Source organism: Camellia sinensis, chromosome 11 (assembly GCF_055761805.1).
Source record: "Camellia sinensis isolate YWXY chromosome 11, ASM5576180v1, whole genome shotgun sequence".
NCBI classification, from domain to species: domain Eukaryota; kingdom Viridiplantae; phylum Streptophyta; class Magnoliopsida; order Ericales; family Theaceae; genus Camellia; species Camellia sinensis.
The window spans coordinates 165,628,101-165,644,243 of NC_138971.1; the positions used below are offsets into that span (position 1 = coordinate 165,628,101).

At 33.1% G+C, this 16,143-nt stretch overlaps 1 protein-coding gene across 2 annotated transcripts; it reads left to right on the forward strand.

Moving 5' to 3' along the window:
• The first annotated feature begins 7,119 nt into the window (after positions 1-7,119).
• On the forward strand, positions 7,120-11,766 carry LOC114312035 (uncharacterized protein At4g22758). 2 transcript variants are annotated; one of them, XM_028258205.2, is made up of 3 exons: positions 7,120-7,626; positions 10,410-10,624; positions 11,259-11,766. In XM_028258205.2, the coding sequence occupies exons 1-3, from the start codon at positions 7,283-7,285 to the stop codon at positions 11,528-11,530; spliced, it is 831 nt and encodes a 276-aa protein (XP_028114006.2). In that variant the 5' UTR covers positions 7,120-7,282; the 3' UTR covers positions 11,531-11,766. The 2 variants fall into 2 exon arrangements, with proteins under 2 accessions (XP_028114006.2, XP_028114007.2); XM_028258206.2 differs by having other exon boundaries at positions 7,150-7,619; positions 10,418-10,624.
• The last annotated feature ends 4,377 nt before the right edge of the window (positions 11,767-16,143 follow it).

Below are 16,143 nucleotides of genomic sequence, written 5' to 3' on the forward strand. Positions count from 1 at the left end.
TTTTTCCATAGGCCATGTCAAGAAAAAACATGTTCGAGGAAACGAAGCGAAGCGAAGCACGGTCGAAGAAGTAACAATATGCATGTCCAAGAAATTCAAAATTTCCCATACATTTAAGGGGAAAAATGTAAGAGGGGTTAACTTGAGCCCACTAAATTAATTGAGCCTAATCGAAGCCCAGTCGGAAATCCCAAAAATTGGTGAGCTTGAAAAAATTATTGCCAAATGGGCCCAAGTGAATTTTATTGAGCGGGCCCATAAGAAAACCAACAAATTGGGCTGAGGAAGACCCATCAAGCAGATATCTCTAAAGAAAGTCCAACAAGCCCATCGAAGGAGGCCTAGATCATACGGGTGTCCGAGGAGGATAACTATTGCTTTCAGAAGAGATGAAACCCTCAGAGGAGATCCATTCTCCGAGATATTTGCTTAGTATTGAAAGGGTTCAGAACCACGAACCTAGAGACCTATTTGAGCTCAGACTCGAAAGGGTTTGGATCCATAAATCTAGAGATCCAAAGCGCTTGGCTTCGAATGGATTTGGACGCAATCTAGAAGCCGCTCCATTAATGAGTCCCAAAATACTTGCGGACTCGAAGCTTTTCGGGATCTACGCACCAGAACCATGGGTGTAATGGAGTCCGAACAAAGGACCCGATCTTGAGGACGGTGAGTGAAGATAAATTCACTCTTTGGTTAAACTAGCCTATACTCGGGTCGAGGTGGCACGATCTAGGAGGTCCCTGAGACTCGGCAATATTTGCGGCAAGGTGTCCCCCGAGACTACCCTTGACCCTTTGGGATGATTGGAGATCATTGGTTAGGTGTGGCTAAGAAGAAGAGTTCGCGGAGAGGTTGATCTCCTTTTCGGGGTTTTCCTCATCCTCGGAGAAGTCATCTCCTCAGACAAGGTGGTTAGAGAGAATATTTCCCATGTGCCTTGCATATGGGCTCCATCCTATATCATGAGGTACCTATAAATAGCACCCACCCATAGCTTTACAAGGGATTGATTTTGAAGAGACAACTCTTAGGAAGGAACTAATTTCCCTTCTCCATAATCTACCTTGAGAGTGAAAGTGGGAGATCCATGGGAGAGCCTTGTCATTATTGTCACGACCCAAACCTGCCCCTATAGGTTTAGCATCGTAAATGGCCAGTAATCCTTGGATTACCAAAGGCCTCTTAACATAATAATGAATAATTAGGGGTTGCAGAAGCAAATACATAAAGTATACATAGTCCATCGAGCTGTGAAGACATATATGAGACTGATAATCTTAAACTTCTATAAACATACGAGTGATGTCAAAAGATACAGTATTTACACGTCACTTCATGTACATAAAAAAAAAATCTTGATCTTGGAGCAAAATGAACAGTCTTATACAGTCATAAATAACACAGCCACTAGGCTTGACTTAATCTGGAACCTCCTCGGGAGGCACAAAGGTTGGCTGACAAAAACTGAAATGCCAGGTCCTCAATTCTAAGCCTGGTCACGTGCCTAATCACTTACATACATAATATAAATAGTGAGCGGGAACCCAGTGAATAATAACAGAGTAAAGGGTTAAATGAATGATGTCCCATGGCTAAGCTTGTACATAGAATAAATTCATATTCGAATTCTTATTCAATGCGTACACATAATTTGGAATTCATGCTTGAACATACATAGTTTATCCATTAGCGCTAACAGATCATTTGCAAAGCATCGTAGATTATACTTGTCAGTTCCATAGAGGAACCTCTAGCCGGGTACGGATAACTTGTCAGTTCTATAAAGGAACCTCTGGACTGGGAACAAATAACTTGTCAGTTCCATAAAGGAACCTCCAGCCAGGTACAGATAACTTGTCAATTCCATAAGGAACCTCCGGTCCGGGTACAGATAGCATACTTGAATCATAGCATAAATACCACAAACACTTGTCAGAGTTGGACAATCATTCATAGTATTAAACATGGCATTTCGTAGAACAGATCTTATCCCATATACAGAAAATAATTTAACTTGAACATAGTTTTACTAAGTTATTACTCACAGATAACAGATGGCTCCAAGTAACGGACATAGTAGGCAATTTAGATATCTCGTGGCACGTGACCTACACAGATACAGATCGAATACGTACTGAATTACACACTTGGAATCATAAACTTAGTTCTTTCTTGTCTTTGTGTGTTTCTACTTCTTTATTCTCATTATAGTGTCTTAAACTTGGCCTAAGAATGCCTAGGATAGAAAAAGGATGCAAAAATGCACTTGAAAACACTTAACAAAAATTGCTAAAAACAGGGTCTTCGCTTGAGCGTAACTTCCTACGTTCGAGCGAACATGAAAAATGTGAATGGTCGCTCGAGCGCAAGATCTATCACTCGAGCGGTCTGTAAACTTTTGTAAAAGTGCTGGTTGCTTGCTTTTTCCACTCGATGCTCGTTCGACGCTCGCTCGAGCGTGAAAGACATGTCCTCGCTCGAGCGCAATTTTTGTCGCTCAAGCGGTCTGCAAAATATAAGAACTTCTGAGAGCATGCATTTCACGCTCAAGCGGACTTCTGGTCGCTAGGAGTAGAATTCTGGAATTTCCAGATTTGCTCCCAAGTCAAAACTCAAATTCAAAGCCATTAAACTCAATCTTTGGGCCCCAAAACTTGAGAAAACATGTCTAACCTTGGAAAACACAAAGAATTGAAGATCATTTCATGAAATCAAGGCCCAAAAGCATGTCAATTGTGCAAAATACAACTTGAAAAGTAAGAAAACAATGTAAACATGTCATGCATGTGTTTATTTGAATTCATAGCTTCCAAAACATGATCAAATGAGATATTTTACTTAAAAACATGGTGAATCCTTAAAGTTCAACCAAAATATGAACATGCATGGGACAAATTCTTAGACAACATGCTCTAAATGCAATGTAATGCACATGCAAGTATGTACTCTTCTCTTCTACTTCATTAAAGTTTAATTCTTGCTGCAACTCACTTAATTCATTTGAATACATATGATAAGTGCCCTAATTACACAACCAAAGACTTGATTTCTTTCCTTAGGTTCTCAACTCCTTGAATTCTAGTGAGTTCTTGTTCAATTTCTTCAATTCTCCTTAATGCTCTAGCAAATTCCTTGTTGAAGACTTTTCCTAGGTCTCTCACTCTCTCTACACGTTTGTGTGCGCGTGTATGAGCTCAAGATGTGTTAGAGTGGAAGAAAAGAATGAGTGGGAGCACTTAAGAAGCCTTACATAGGCTTGCCTAATGATAGTTAATTAAGACTAATCAAATGAGCCATTAAATTAATCTAATTTGATCATTCCAAACCGAATTTTAATTAAACCCACCATACAATTCTAAAATTTCCAATTAACACATAAATCAATATAATTTCTGAACCGGATGCCGATAAGGCCTTCAATTCGCAAACCGAAACGAAAACATGAATAGATTTTCCTACATTAAATAGATACAAACACAAATAATGCAATGCACATGCAATTAACTCAGGATTTCTTCTTAATTACTTATTAGGCATACTTAAACATGTATTAACGTTAATCATAGGTCGGGGTTGTTACAATTATTCTCTCTCTAACTACTTTGCCTTCTTCTTCATTCAATCTAATATCTCCATTATCTCTTTGTTATTATGTTCCTAGTTGTGATTGTTAAAGAATCTTAGCCTCTCATCATTTCTAGAGAATTCGAGTTTTCTTCAAAGATCTTCGAAGATCTCGAATTTTTCAACAACATTTTTTAACCCTCTCATACAGTGACTTTTTGACTAAAAAAGTTAGTCCCCAAACAAGGTACAAATATGTCACGACTCAAACCCACCCTTGTAGGTTTAGCATCGTAATCGGCCATTAATCCGTGATTATCAAAGGCCTACTTAACAGTAATAACTAAAAAGGGCTGGCGGAAGCTAATAAATAAAACAATATGTATACCATTCATTCAGTTGTGCGGATTTACATGAACAAACAAACTTTGTATAATATATACAGATATTCACACAAGTCCATATCACCTCTATATACAAAATAAAAATATAAGTTAGGGAATTAAATCCCATTACCCAAACAGAACATAAAACATTCAAGTTACTTATACACAAGTTCAAAAGGGTGAACTTAGAACCACCCAAAAAGCCATAACATCTGACGGTTCGGAACCTTGCAATGAGACACAGTAGTTGGCTTGACAAAATTGGGTTCAGATCAACGCTGCTAAGTCCGATTCGGTACTTGATCACCTACATACATATACATAAACAATGAGTTAGAGCCCATTGAATAAAGAGGTTAAGTGAATGAGTTACATAACTTTAGCAAAATATATAACGTTCTCAATTTAGTTAAATCACACTTCAGAAATGTATAATAGCAAATATGGATCATCAACCTTTCATGGCTTAACACATTTCGTAGTACTCAATAGGCTTATAAAACTTGACGGATTACCGCACAAAACGTTCACGGTGGAACGAAGCATTCGGAGCTCCTTTATTGGACGGCTTCATACAAACATCCGTACTGGAAGACTATGCAAAACGTTCACTTGGGATGACTTGGTACAAAACGTCCACTTTGAACGAGCTCATGCGAAACGCCCACTTTGGGCGACTTCATTCAAAACGTCTATAACGGATAGATATCATATAAAACGATTATAATCTAAATCATGTGGAATAATCAGTGAAGATCGACATCATATAAAATGTTACATTGAGGTTGTAACTTATACGAAACGTACATGACGAATTGAAGACGATACGAAAGTCATTAGGGATCAAAATACATTTTCAACTCCGTTACCTTAGTTGTCGTTTCAAAAGGCCACTCATTCATTCATAGTCAAATTTCATTTTCGAAGCTTATCATATCATACTCAGTTCGGAATTACATAGCATAACTTATTGTTCAAAAACACTTATTCGGAAAACTTATTACATCATGAACAATTGGGAATTCATGACATATCTTATTATTTCATCAACATACTTGTCTTAACCAATATTTCGTAATTAAAATATAGATTGCATCATTATTATATAGCAAAGTCAATTCAAAAGTAGCTTGTACAAAAATATCTTTATAAAGACATTGCTCACAATTTTTGGCCGGATGATACTCCTCGTATAAGCGACCTACACAACCATATTCAAGCACCACAACTCAAAATTATATTCAATTCAGTCAGTCGGTTAAACCTATTCGGTTATTCGTTGCTCATTCATTTGGTTCTAACTATTCATTCTTTAATTTCTTTCTTGCTTATGATATGCACATGATATGCATTTGAAGTTGAAATACACATAAAACCACGCAAACGGAGGCCTGGAAGGTAGAAAAATGGAACGAAAATAAAATCGAGACCTGTTATGAAACCGCACGCGCGGAAAGCCCAAACCACACGTGTGGAACCCATGTCGCATGTATGCTCCACACGTGCAATTAACGCAGAAGGTGCGAGTTTTCTGTTCTGTTTTCCGCACGTGCGGGGCCCCAAGCCGCATGTACGGTACTGGGTGTTGTTGAGTCCGAAAATCTATTGCAAGTTTGAAGCTCAAAGTTTGCAATTTCAACCTCATATTCATGCAATTCAAGTCCCAAAACTTGTCAAAATCACCTTGAATTTAACATATCTAGCTTTAAACAAAATTCATAACTTCAAATGGAAGCTTCAAACCCATGCAAAGAGTTCAAACTTAAATACAAAATCACAATTCATACGAATTGAGCTCCAATCCATTGAATTGTATGGAGTTTTCCTTCTAACTTTTGAAAAACTCAAGCAAGAAGTAAGGAATCAATTAAATGATCATGGATTCCATGAAAATTACGCTGTGCATGTTGCTAATTGAAGTCAATTTCTAACATTTCTTTTTTATATGATCATATGAGCTCTTAACAACAATTTACACCACCACACTCACAAATAGGCAAGATCTCTTCTTGCTTCAACTTAATTTCTATGATTTCATTTGTATTATAATTCAATAACATGGAATTAAGGATGAATTCCTACCTTAATTCTTCAAATTGTTGATCTCCAACTACTCTTCCTTTTCTCCTTCTTGAGCTTCTCTATCTTCTCTACTCTAATGTGTACTCCAAGATTTCCCACTAAGCCTCTCTCTTTCTCCTCTTTTGTTTTAAGTTGATGAGTAGATTTGAGGGATATCATTAATCTTAAGTCTTGATAAATTATAAGTTTAACTAACTAAATCAAATTCACTCAAATTAAAGTACCCTCATCATTTTATGACTTAAATCAAATTAAATGTAATTATACTAATGTGAATTAGGCTCTAATTGCCTATCCAAATATTTAATTCTAACTTGTTAAAATTACTGAATCAGACAGGTTTAATTCATCTCTATACACATCTGTCCTCAATAACAATACAATATAAATCCATACAATGCATATAACACATGGTTCATGATTCACAATTAACACCTAATCACATGGCATTAATCACATAATGTCCGTTTGGGAAGAACTAAAGTAGGCTTTTTTGGCTATTTTAGCCACAAAAGGCAAAATAGGCTATTTTAGCCACAAAAAACAAAACATCACATCCAAACCATAATCACCCTTCTCTCACAAAAAAAGTAAAAAAAGTCAAAAAGCTAAAAAGCCCTTCCCAAACCAAGCTTTTTAGCCCAGGCTAAAATAGCCAAAAAAGCCAAAAAGTTAAAAAGTCAACCCACTTTCCAAACAGAGGCATAATTAGCATAATTAATTAAGGAGGTGTTTGCCACAAAATATGTATTTATGAAAGTATAAAGGGATTTTCTTATCAGATTTATTATTGTTTTTTTAAATAACTAACACAAAAGTGGTGAAAATCATATAAATATAAAAAGATGAGATTTATTGTCTTTATAATAAAAAATTAATAAAAAATCTATTTATATCCTTTCGATTTCATGCTAGCAAAAAAGAAAAATGGCATGCCTAATTTCTTTATCATATCATTATAGATGAATTTCAGTCTCCAACATTTCTCAGTAAGAAAATAAAAATTTGAAAAAACTTCAACTTCATGAAAAAAAACAAAGAAAAAAAAAAGGTAAAGAAAAAAAAGAAAAAGTTAAAAAAACACAACTGTGAGTCAAAGGGAGAGAATGCATTCTTCTCACGCAACCAAACCATCACAACTAAAAAACTACCTAACTTCCTTCTCTCCCTTCTCTCCCTTCTTCCATAAATCTATACACTTCACCTATACAAACATATAATCCATATCACTACATATATATATATAGATGTCGGAGAGAAGTCTACGGCGGAGAATTTCGGTGTCGAACAGGAGAGCCACCAGACTGCAGCACCACCCATCGCCGCCGCCTCACCGTCGGACTCTGGCGGTGCATCGACGGTCATCAAATCCTTCGAGCCCCACCACCACCGATATTCTACAGAGATACGAATCGGAACCGACTCTGTGGACGGTCGGTTTCGCCGGCGCCGTCTCGTACGGCGACGATTCGGAATCTGACGACGCCGGAGTCAGACGCCGTGTTTTTCCGTCTCCGGACGTGCACGGACATCTTCTCTTCTACCGAGTTGCTGTTGCCTCCGAGATCTCCTCGAAATTTGGAGGTACCAGGTACGATCAATTTCTCAGGTTTCATTCACCATTTACTTAGGCCTCTTTTGGAACATAGACTGTTTTAGGTGGTCGGTAAAAAGTTGATTTTTGATTTTTTTATAATGTTTTAAGTTTTTAAAAAGTGATTTGAAAAATTAATAAAAAATTAATTTTTGATTTTTTAGTTTAATATTTATTTATGGTGTTAAATTAAATTAAAATAATTAAAATATCCTTACTTGACATAAAAAAATTATTTTTTTATTTTTTTTGTCATAGGTCTTAATTTGTAATTTCATACTTGCGTTTTTATAACTTTTCAAATCAATTTTATTGGGTTTTTGCCACTTTCATTTTTGGACCAAAGATAAAAAACGTGACTTTTTATTTTGGTTCCCAAAACGGCACATAGTTTTTGGTCACTTTTTTTTATTTGTAAAAAAAGTTAAAAGTTGGTTTTTTGACTTTTTTTTTTTATTTGGGAAGTTGGTTTTTAGTCAATGGTGAAATTACAATTCTATCCTTCATGGGTCAAAATATGTTACAGGGGTGAAGAAGTAAATATTTTAAATTAAATGAGGTAATTTGGTCATTTTATTGTAATTTGACATCATAAACAAATATTAATAAAAAAAATTAAAAACAACTTTTTACTTAATTTCTCAAATCATTTGTCTAAAAAAGCCAAAAACTTAGTCAAAAGTCAAAAAGTCACTTTTTACCATCTTTCCAAAAAATGTCTTATTTACTCCCTCTATTTTAAAATAATAATTGTTTTTTGAGAAATTCAATTTTTTTTATAATATAATTATTGTATTTTAAAAAATTAATTTTTTAAAATTATGTATATTTTTTAGAAATATCAATTGTCATAATTGTACTTTTTATATTATTAATAAATTTAAAAAAAGAGCAAAATATGAAATTTATATTATTTTTATCCTTAATTTTTGAAAAGTGACTAATTTTTTGGAATAATAAAAAAATGAATAAGGAACTAATATTTTTGAACGGATGTAGTATTTTTAAAAAAAATAAATCAGTGTGTTTGGTTTCAATTTTCTAAAAATTGAGTTTTTTATTTTTATTTTTATTTTTATTTTTAGTGAATGTTTTTAAGATTTTAAGCAATTTTTATTTTTATTTTTTTAGGTGCACCTTACTTAGATGTATCTAAAAAGTAAAATATTTATAAAAAAATTAATAACAACAATGATTTAAAATACTAATCTTTGTGCTCTAATGGAACACTAATGACATGGCAAGAAGGAAAAAAAAACAATACAAAACAAAACAATCAAACAAACCAAAACTAAAGCACCACATCAGAGTAGATGGGGCCCACTGATGAGTTGGCTTTAGAGCTCAACAATTAGAGCTCCAAAGCATTTTTCAATTAATAAATACACAATAATACAAAAAATATACTGAATTTTTATTTATTTTTATTTTTTTGATATTTAGTGAATTTTTTTAAGATTTTTTTCACAAATATTATATTTTGTAAGTGTGTCTAAAAATTAAAAAAATTACTTATAATATTAAAATAATTCAATAAAAATAAAAATAAAATATGAAAAATAAAAAAGTTTTAATTTTCTAAAAAGTGAATTCAGAAAACTCAAACCAAATAAGCTAAATGTTTTTTTGGGTATATGAGGGATTATTTGGTTGCATTTTCTTCTTTAAATGTGTCAAATTTATATATATTTTTTTAACCTTGATTTAAGAATAACCCGCAATGGAAAATATTTATTAACAAAATTTGTAAGAATATTATGGGGAAAATGCAGCAGCGGCCTAAGATGTTGCGTGATTTTAGTTAAACATTAAAATGAGAATTTATTTTTATTAAAATTTTAAAATTTTAGAATTTTCAAGGCTAAATTTTTAATTTTTTTTTTTTAAGAGTCTCATATTAATTATTTACCCATTTATAGTAGTAATTGAGTTGCAAAGCAACATTTTTGGGTAATGGGTTCAGGTGGGCAGCAGGTCCAATGAATCTTATTTTCTACATTTGAACATAGCCCATCATTTATATATTATTTTTTGAATACATTGTACATATGTATTTGAATTCTTTACCTTCTAATAAGGTCTATGAATTCTGATCAATTAAATTAATCCAATTTATTACCAATAATGTCATGAGAAATAAAAATTTTAACATCTAAGAACTTAGACATAGAAAATTATTAAAAAAATAATGTATAATTTAGGTTTATTCCAAATATGAGGCCTCGTTTGAGAACAGGCTAATTTAGTAACTTTTTGACTATTTGGCTAAAATATGAGCTAAAAAAAATTAATATGTTTGGGATGATTTTTTGACTTTTTACGAAAAGATGTGCAAAAAGTAGAGAGAAAAGAGAATCTTTGACTTTTTGATATAAGTTGTTAATTTTTTAATTTTTTTAATAACTTTTTGACTTTTTAGCTAAATGGGCTGATTCCCAACGAGGCCTGAGTCCTACTATACAAGTGGTGAATTTGGATCATATACTATTTTTATATATATTTGTGTATTTGGGTTCTTAGTTCTTAGCATTACTGATACCAAAAAAACCTATATGCATAGAAATGTAAAGTTTGTTATCTTCTACTCTATATTTGAAGAAGAAGAGGCAACACAAGAAGCTCCATTCTTTGAATGAAAACTAGCCAAATGAACTAAGCCACCATCTTCAAACATAGTAGTGCACAATGTTTTATCATTTTTATGTAGACTATCTTTTCATTTGACCAAGCCTTGCCAGTCATCCAAACACAACCCAAATGTTAATTTTTGGAGAGTTTAGGAGTGCAGGGTACAGCAAGGATGCCAAGGTGGTGGTTAATGTGACCGTTGAAGGAAGTCCTGGTCCGATCCGGACTCTGGTCAAATTGGGAGCAAATGTGGAAGATACCATAAAGCTTGTAATTAACAAGTATAGCGAAGAAGGTCGGCGTCCTCACCTTGATCAAGATGCTGTTTCAACCTTCGAATTACACCACTCCTACTTCAGTCTTGCAAGTAAGTGATGCTGAGTTAATCTTCAGTTTCTTTTCAGTCTTGCAAGTTAGTGACTGTTTGGTTCCTAAGAAAATGTGGGTAGAGGAGGAAGGGTGAAATATCTGAGACAAAACAGATAATGTCACGACTTACTGAAAAAAGGGGGAAAAAAAAAGAGATTGTTTAGCTTTCCAAGAATAACAAAACAAATTGGAAAATGTTACAATTATTATTACAATTTTTTGTTAGTTTTACTTGGAAATAAAATTTGTTCAATCATACCAAAAGTTCATTATTATGCAGGTTAGACGACGGTATTAGTTGATAGAATTGTTGTATAAAAATAGAAAAATTACACGTGACAAGTTTTGAATTTATTATTTTAAAACAAAAGAGTATCAAAATGGCTTATATTTAAAAAATGTCACTACCCACAATATTCTAGTCAAGAATTTTGTATAGATATTTTACTTGATGTTTGCATTGGAAAAACTTCTTGAGGTGCTCCCTATTCACTACTCAAATAAGCCATTGTTTCTAAACTTTAATGGCCCAGGATTCACCCTAAAAGTTTCCAATTCAAATAAAAAAATTGAATAAAATCGCTTTATATATTATGTTCTTGTTATTGTTGAACACTGTTTTGGTTGTATAGGTTTGAATAAATGGGATGTGATCGGAGATGTTGGTAGCAGAAGCTTTTATCTTCGAAGGGGAAACAGTGATCGTAGTAGTAGTAGCGGAAAAGAGATGATATCTGCATCTTTCCCTTCAGAAATTGTTTCAGTTACAAGAGGAAGCACTTCTCTTCCACACACTCCATCTTCTTTCTTCTTTCTCCCACCATTCATCGCCCGGAAGATCAACAAAATTATACGAAGAACACGTAAACTATGGAAGATTTTGGGCTGCTTGCACTGTAGTTGATGACCATACTCTTCTTGGAGTAACAGTCTATTACATTATGTTACTCTTTATCAACCAACTTTTTTTTTGGTTGTATAATCTCTGTATAAAAAGCTTTCTTTGGTACTGATATTGCTTGTAAGTTACAAGTTACACCATTCTTGTCACCAAATATGAAAGAAAAGTTATATTCGTACATAATTTTTGTATCGAAAACTTTTTCACAATGATATGATAATGCATTTTTGTAATTAAAATATATTTTGTTGAATATTTTTTTTCGAAGTGACGAGTTTTTATTCTATGAGAGTGTGTTGTCTTTTAATTCATTCGTTATTTTCACATTGTCATGACAACACACAAAAAATATATTGTCTTAATTCATTAGTTGCTTTAAATTGTTACATTTAAAGTGGAAGAATGATTGATAACATGACATTTATATTTATGCTTTTGCATATTAAAGATTTTGAAAATTTTGGGTTAAGACTTTCAAGCTTGAAAACTCATGTGTGCATAGAATTAGCCCTCTCTAAATCTCATATTCAAAAAGTGAGTGCAATTTCCTCTCAATTATAAAGGCAAAAAATTATTTCACTTTATTTTTATTTTTATTTTCACTTCCCATAAACATTTCATTAATTATCCAAACAAAGATTACAATCGAGGAAATTCTGGAGTGCTAAAAAAAATCAACAAAATTGATAAATTAATATACTCTGATCTAATATGCCAATTTGGTATTGTTAGAATAGTTAAAAGAAATATGGAAAATGTGTATCTGTATTATATGAATTGAATTGAATACAATAGGAGAGCTTGTATTTATAGGCTAAATACAAACCTAGATAAGTATAGAAGGAGATAGATATAGAGAGACATAGAGATACAAGGAAATAGAGACAGAGATAGATAGAGATAAGCTATATCTACAATACAAGGAGATAAGTATAAATCTAAATTTAATATATACATTAACAACCCCCCTCAAACTCAAGGTGGGTAAGCATCAACCAACTTGCCCAACTTAAGTTTATCAATGAAATGACTAGGAAGATGAGCCTTGGTGAAAATATCAGCAGGTTGATTAGCAGAAGAAATAAGAAGAAGATGAACAGTGCCACGTGTAACATGCTGTCGAATGAAATGACAATCAATCTCAATATGTTTGGTGCAATCATGGAAGACATCATTATGAGCAATCTGAATGGCACTTTGATTGTCACAATAGAGAGAGGTGGCACCAGGGGAAGAATTACCTATAGCAGTAAGGAGCTAGCAAAGCCATAAAAGTTCCTGAGTAGTGTCAGTAAGAGCGTGGTATTCCGCTTCAGTACTAGAGTGAACAGTGAGAGACTGTTTCTTGTTGCGCCAAGTAAGAATAGAATCTCCTAAGAAAAAATAGATACCCGTGGTGAAGCGTCGATTAATAGGATCCCCGGCCCAATCAACATCAGAAAATATACGAAGCTCGAGAGAAAAGTTGGCAAAATAGCGAAGTCTATGGAACATAGTGCCTTTAAGGTAGCAAAGTATGCAAAGTAGAGCAGTGTAATGCGGGGTACGGGGAGCCGACATGTACTGACTAACAAGATGGACAGCATAAACAATATCAGGACGAGTCACAATGAGATAGACATGACTACCGACCAGCTGGCGATAAAGAGTAGTGTAACAACCTCGACCTCTGATTAACGTTAATTCATAATTAAATAAGCCTAATCAGTAATTAAGGTGAAATCCTGAATTAATTGCATGTGTGTGTTGCATTAATGTGTTTATATCTGTTTATCGTAGAAATATCTGTTTCTATTTGTATTTCTATTTATGTTTCTGTTTCGTTCTACGAATTGGAAGCCTTATCAGCATCTGATTACAAAATTGACTTGATTTATGTATTATTTAGGATTTTTGAAAAATTATGTTAGGTTTAATTAAAATTCGGTTTAGAACGATTAAATTAGAATAATTTAATATCCAATTGATTAGTTGATCAGCAATTTAATTAAACCATTAGCCAAGCCTCTATAAGGCTCCCATATGTGCCTTCACTCATTCTTTTCTTCATCTCAACACATTTTTGAGCTCACAAACAAACCAAACGTGAGAGAGAGAGAGAGAGAGAGAGAAAGAGAGAAGAGAAGTTTGAGCTCAAATTAAGAAGATTGCTAGGGAACTTAGAGAATTTGGCATGGAACTTCCAACAATTGATCATCTAAAGCATCATTGACAAGCCTAGGTAAGAATTCAACTTTTCGATTGTACAATTATGATGTGTAAGACATGAACTCTAGAGGATTATGATGGATAATGCAAGAATTAAGCTAGAAATGAAAAGAATTGAACCATGTCATGCATGCATGCATATATCATAGCATTTTGAGTTTGAATTTCACTCAAGTCATACATGCATGTGTCCTTCTTGACTTGGTTTTGAGAATTCATCACATTTCTTACCATTTTATCTTAATTGATCATGTTTTGGGGAGTCTAAGTTCATATCAATTCATGCATGTTAACTTCAAGTTATGATCTTTGAGCTTCAAGCTTGGTTTTGTATAATTGACTTATCTTTGGGTCTTGATTTTGAATTCAAGTTGTTTTACATGTTCACACTAGTTTCCTTCAATTTTTTGCCCAAAGGATCATGAATTTCAGTTTAGAATTGGAGTTTTGAGCTTTGAAGCAAATCTGGAAATTCCAAAATTCTGCCCTTACGTTCGAGCGGAGGAACCTACGCTCAAGCGACCACTCTGAGTGTGTGCATATCCGCTCGAGCAACCTAAAATTGGCTCGAGCATGAAATACATGCTCCCAGAAGTTTACATATTTTGCAGACCGCTCGAGCGATAAGGGTTGCCCTCGAGCAAGGACCTGAGTCGTATGCTCGAGGGCCCGTCAAGCGTCCGTCGAGCGTGAAAATCACACAACCAGTACTTTTGCAGAAGTTTATAGACCGTTCGAGTGGCAAAAGTTGCGCTCGAGCAACCACTCATGTTTTACATTGTAACGACCCCATCACGTATAATGATTAGTACTTGATTAATTAAAAGGATTTGAAATTTAATTACCGAGTATTCTAATTTAATTTGGAATTTATGAGAATTATGGGATCTGACTCGTATATGATTCTATTAAAGATTTATTTTGGAATTAGAAATTAAGGGTCCAAATGGCTTAAGGAAGTGAAGATAAGAAGTTGAATCAATTTAATCTTAATTATGGACCCATTTGGGAGTTAATTAAATATTCGTTTCAGTTTAGTAAAATTGAGATTCGATTAATTAGATCCTAATTGGAGTTAATCAAGTTAATTAAATTATGAATATTGAGAATTGTAATTATTATCAATTAAATTTATTTATGGGGTGTCTAATTTGAATATGTAATTTAATTGACGAAAATTTGGAATCTAATCAGAAGTTGAAGGCCTAGATGATTTAAGAAAACAAAATTAAGGAGGATAATAAGTTCAATTTAATAATTGGAGCCTTTTTGGATATTGATTAAAAATCTGATTCAAATTGATAAATTTAGTTATGATTGATTGTGACTTATTTGAAGTCAATTAGACTAATTGAACTATGTAGAAATTTATCAATGACGATGAAGTATGGTTAATTGTGGTTTAATTAAATTAAAAGCGTAATTGGTGTGCCAAACTAATCCTAATTAATTAAGTTGATGTGCAATTAGTAAATGAAGTTGATTCTAAATAATTAATAATTAAGAAGAGTTAGGGCAATGGTGCAAAATATAGAATTCGTTTGCTAGAGGGTGCGTTTGGCTACATGTGAGGAGAGAGAGAATGAGTGCTCAATTTGTTATTGGTAGGAACTATGAATTGAAAAACACTATAAGGAAGGAGAGAGAGAGAGAGAGAGAGAGAGAACCGTACGGTAAGAGAGGAAGAAAGGTTCTGGAGAAGTGAAGTAACGAAAGGAAAAGGAAGATAGGATGAATAAAGAAGAAGAGGGTTTTGTGGGATATTAAAATTGAAGTAAAAAATTATGAAAAATTCATCTTAAGGTAAGAAATTTTATCCTCTTTCTAGTGTTGTTTACTTAATCTAAACAAAAATTTATTAAAGATGGATTTTGAGAAGATTTAAAATAAAGATTTGAGGATTAATTATAATTTCATAGAAATTAGATTTGTATGTTAAATCAAGTTAGGTTGAAAAATATGAGTTATGATTCTTTTAATTTGTTAAATTTGGGTTCAATTTAGAGAATTATTCGTGAATTAAGTTCTATAAATTACATGCAACAAGGGTTTATTGAAGATTTGGCCCATACAAATGAGTTAGGTTAATGATTATGGAAATCAATTTAGAATTATTTATGTTGTATTTAATTTTTGTAATCTTGCATGAATTTGGATCTTATTCCTACATGCATGTAATTTGAAAGAATTAAAGAATAAATATGGGTTTTGATTTTAATTATTAACCCATGCATGTAATGTAATCTAAGAGTTTGACTCAAATTAAACATATTTTGAAACATCTATGACTATGAATTAAATTGAGGTTAAAATAAATTAAGTTAAGCTTGAGATTAAGGAAATGAGTTTGGGAAAATTTATCAAGTAAGTTTAATTTGTGTTATTCCTCATGAATTTGGACTTCATCT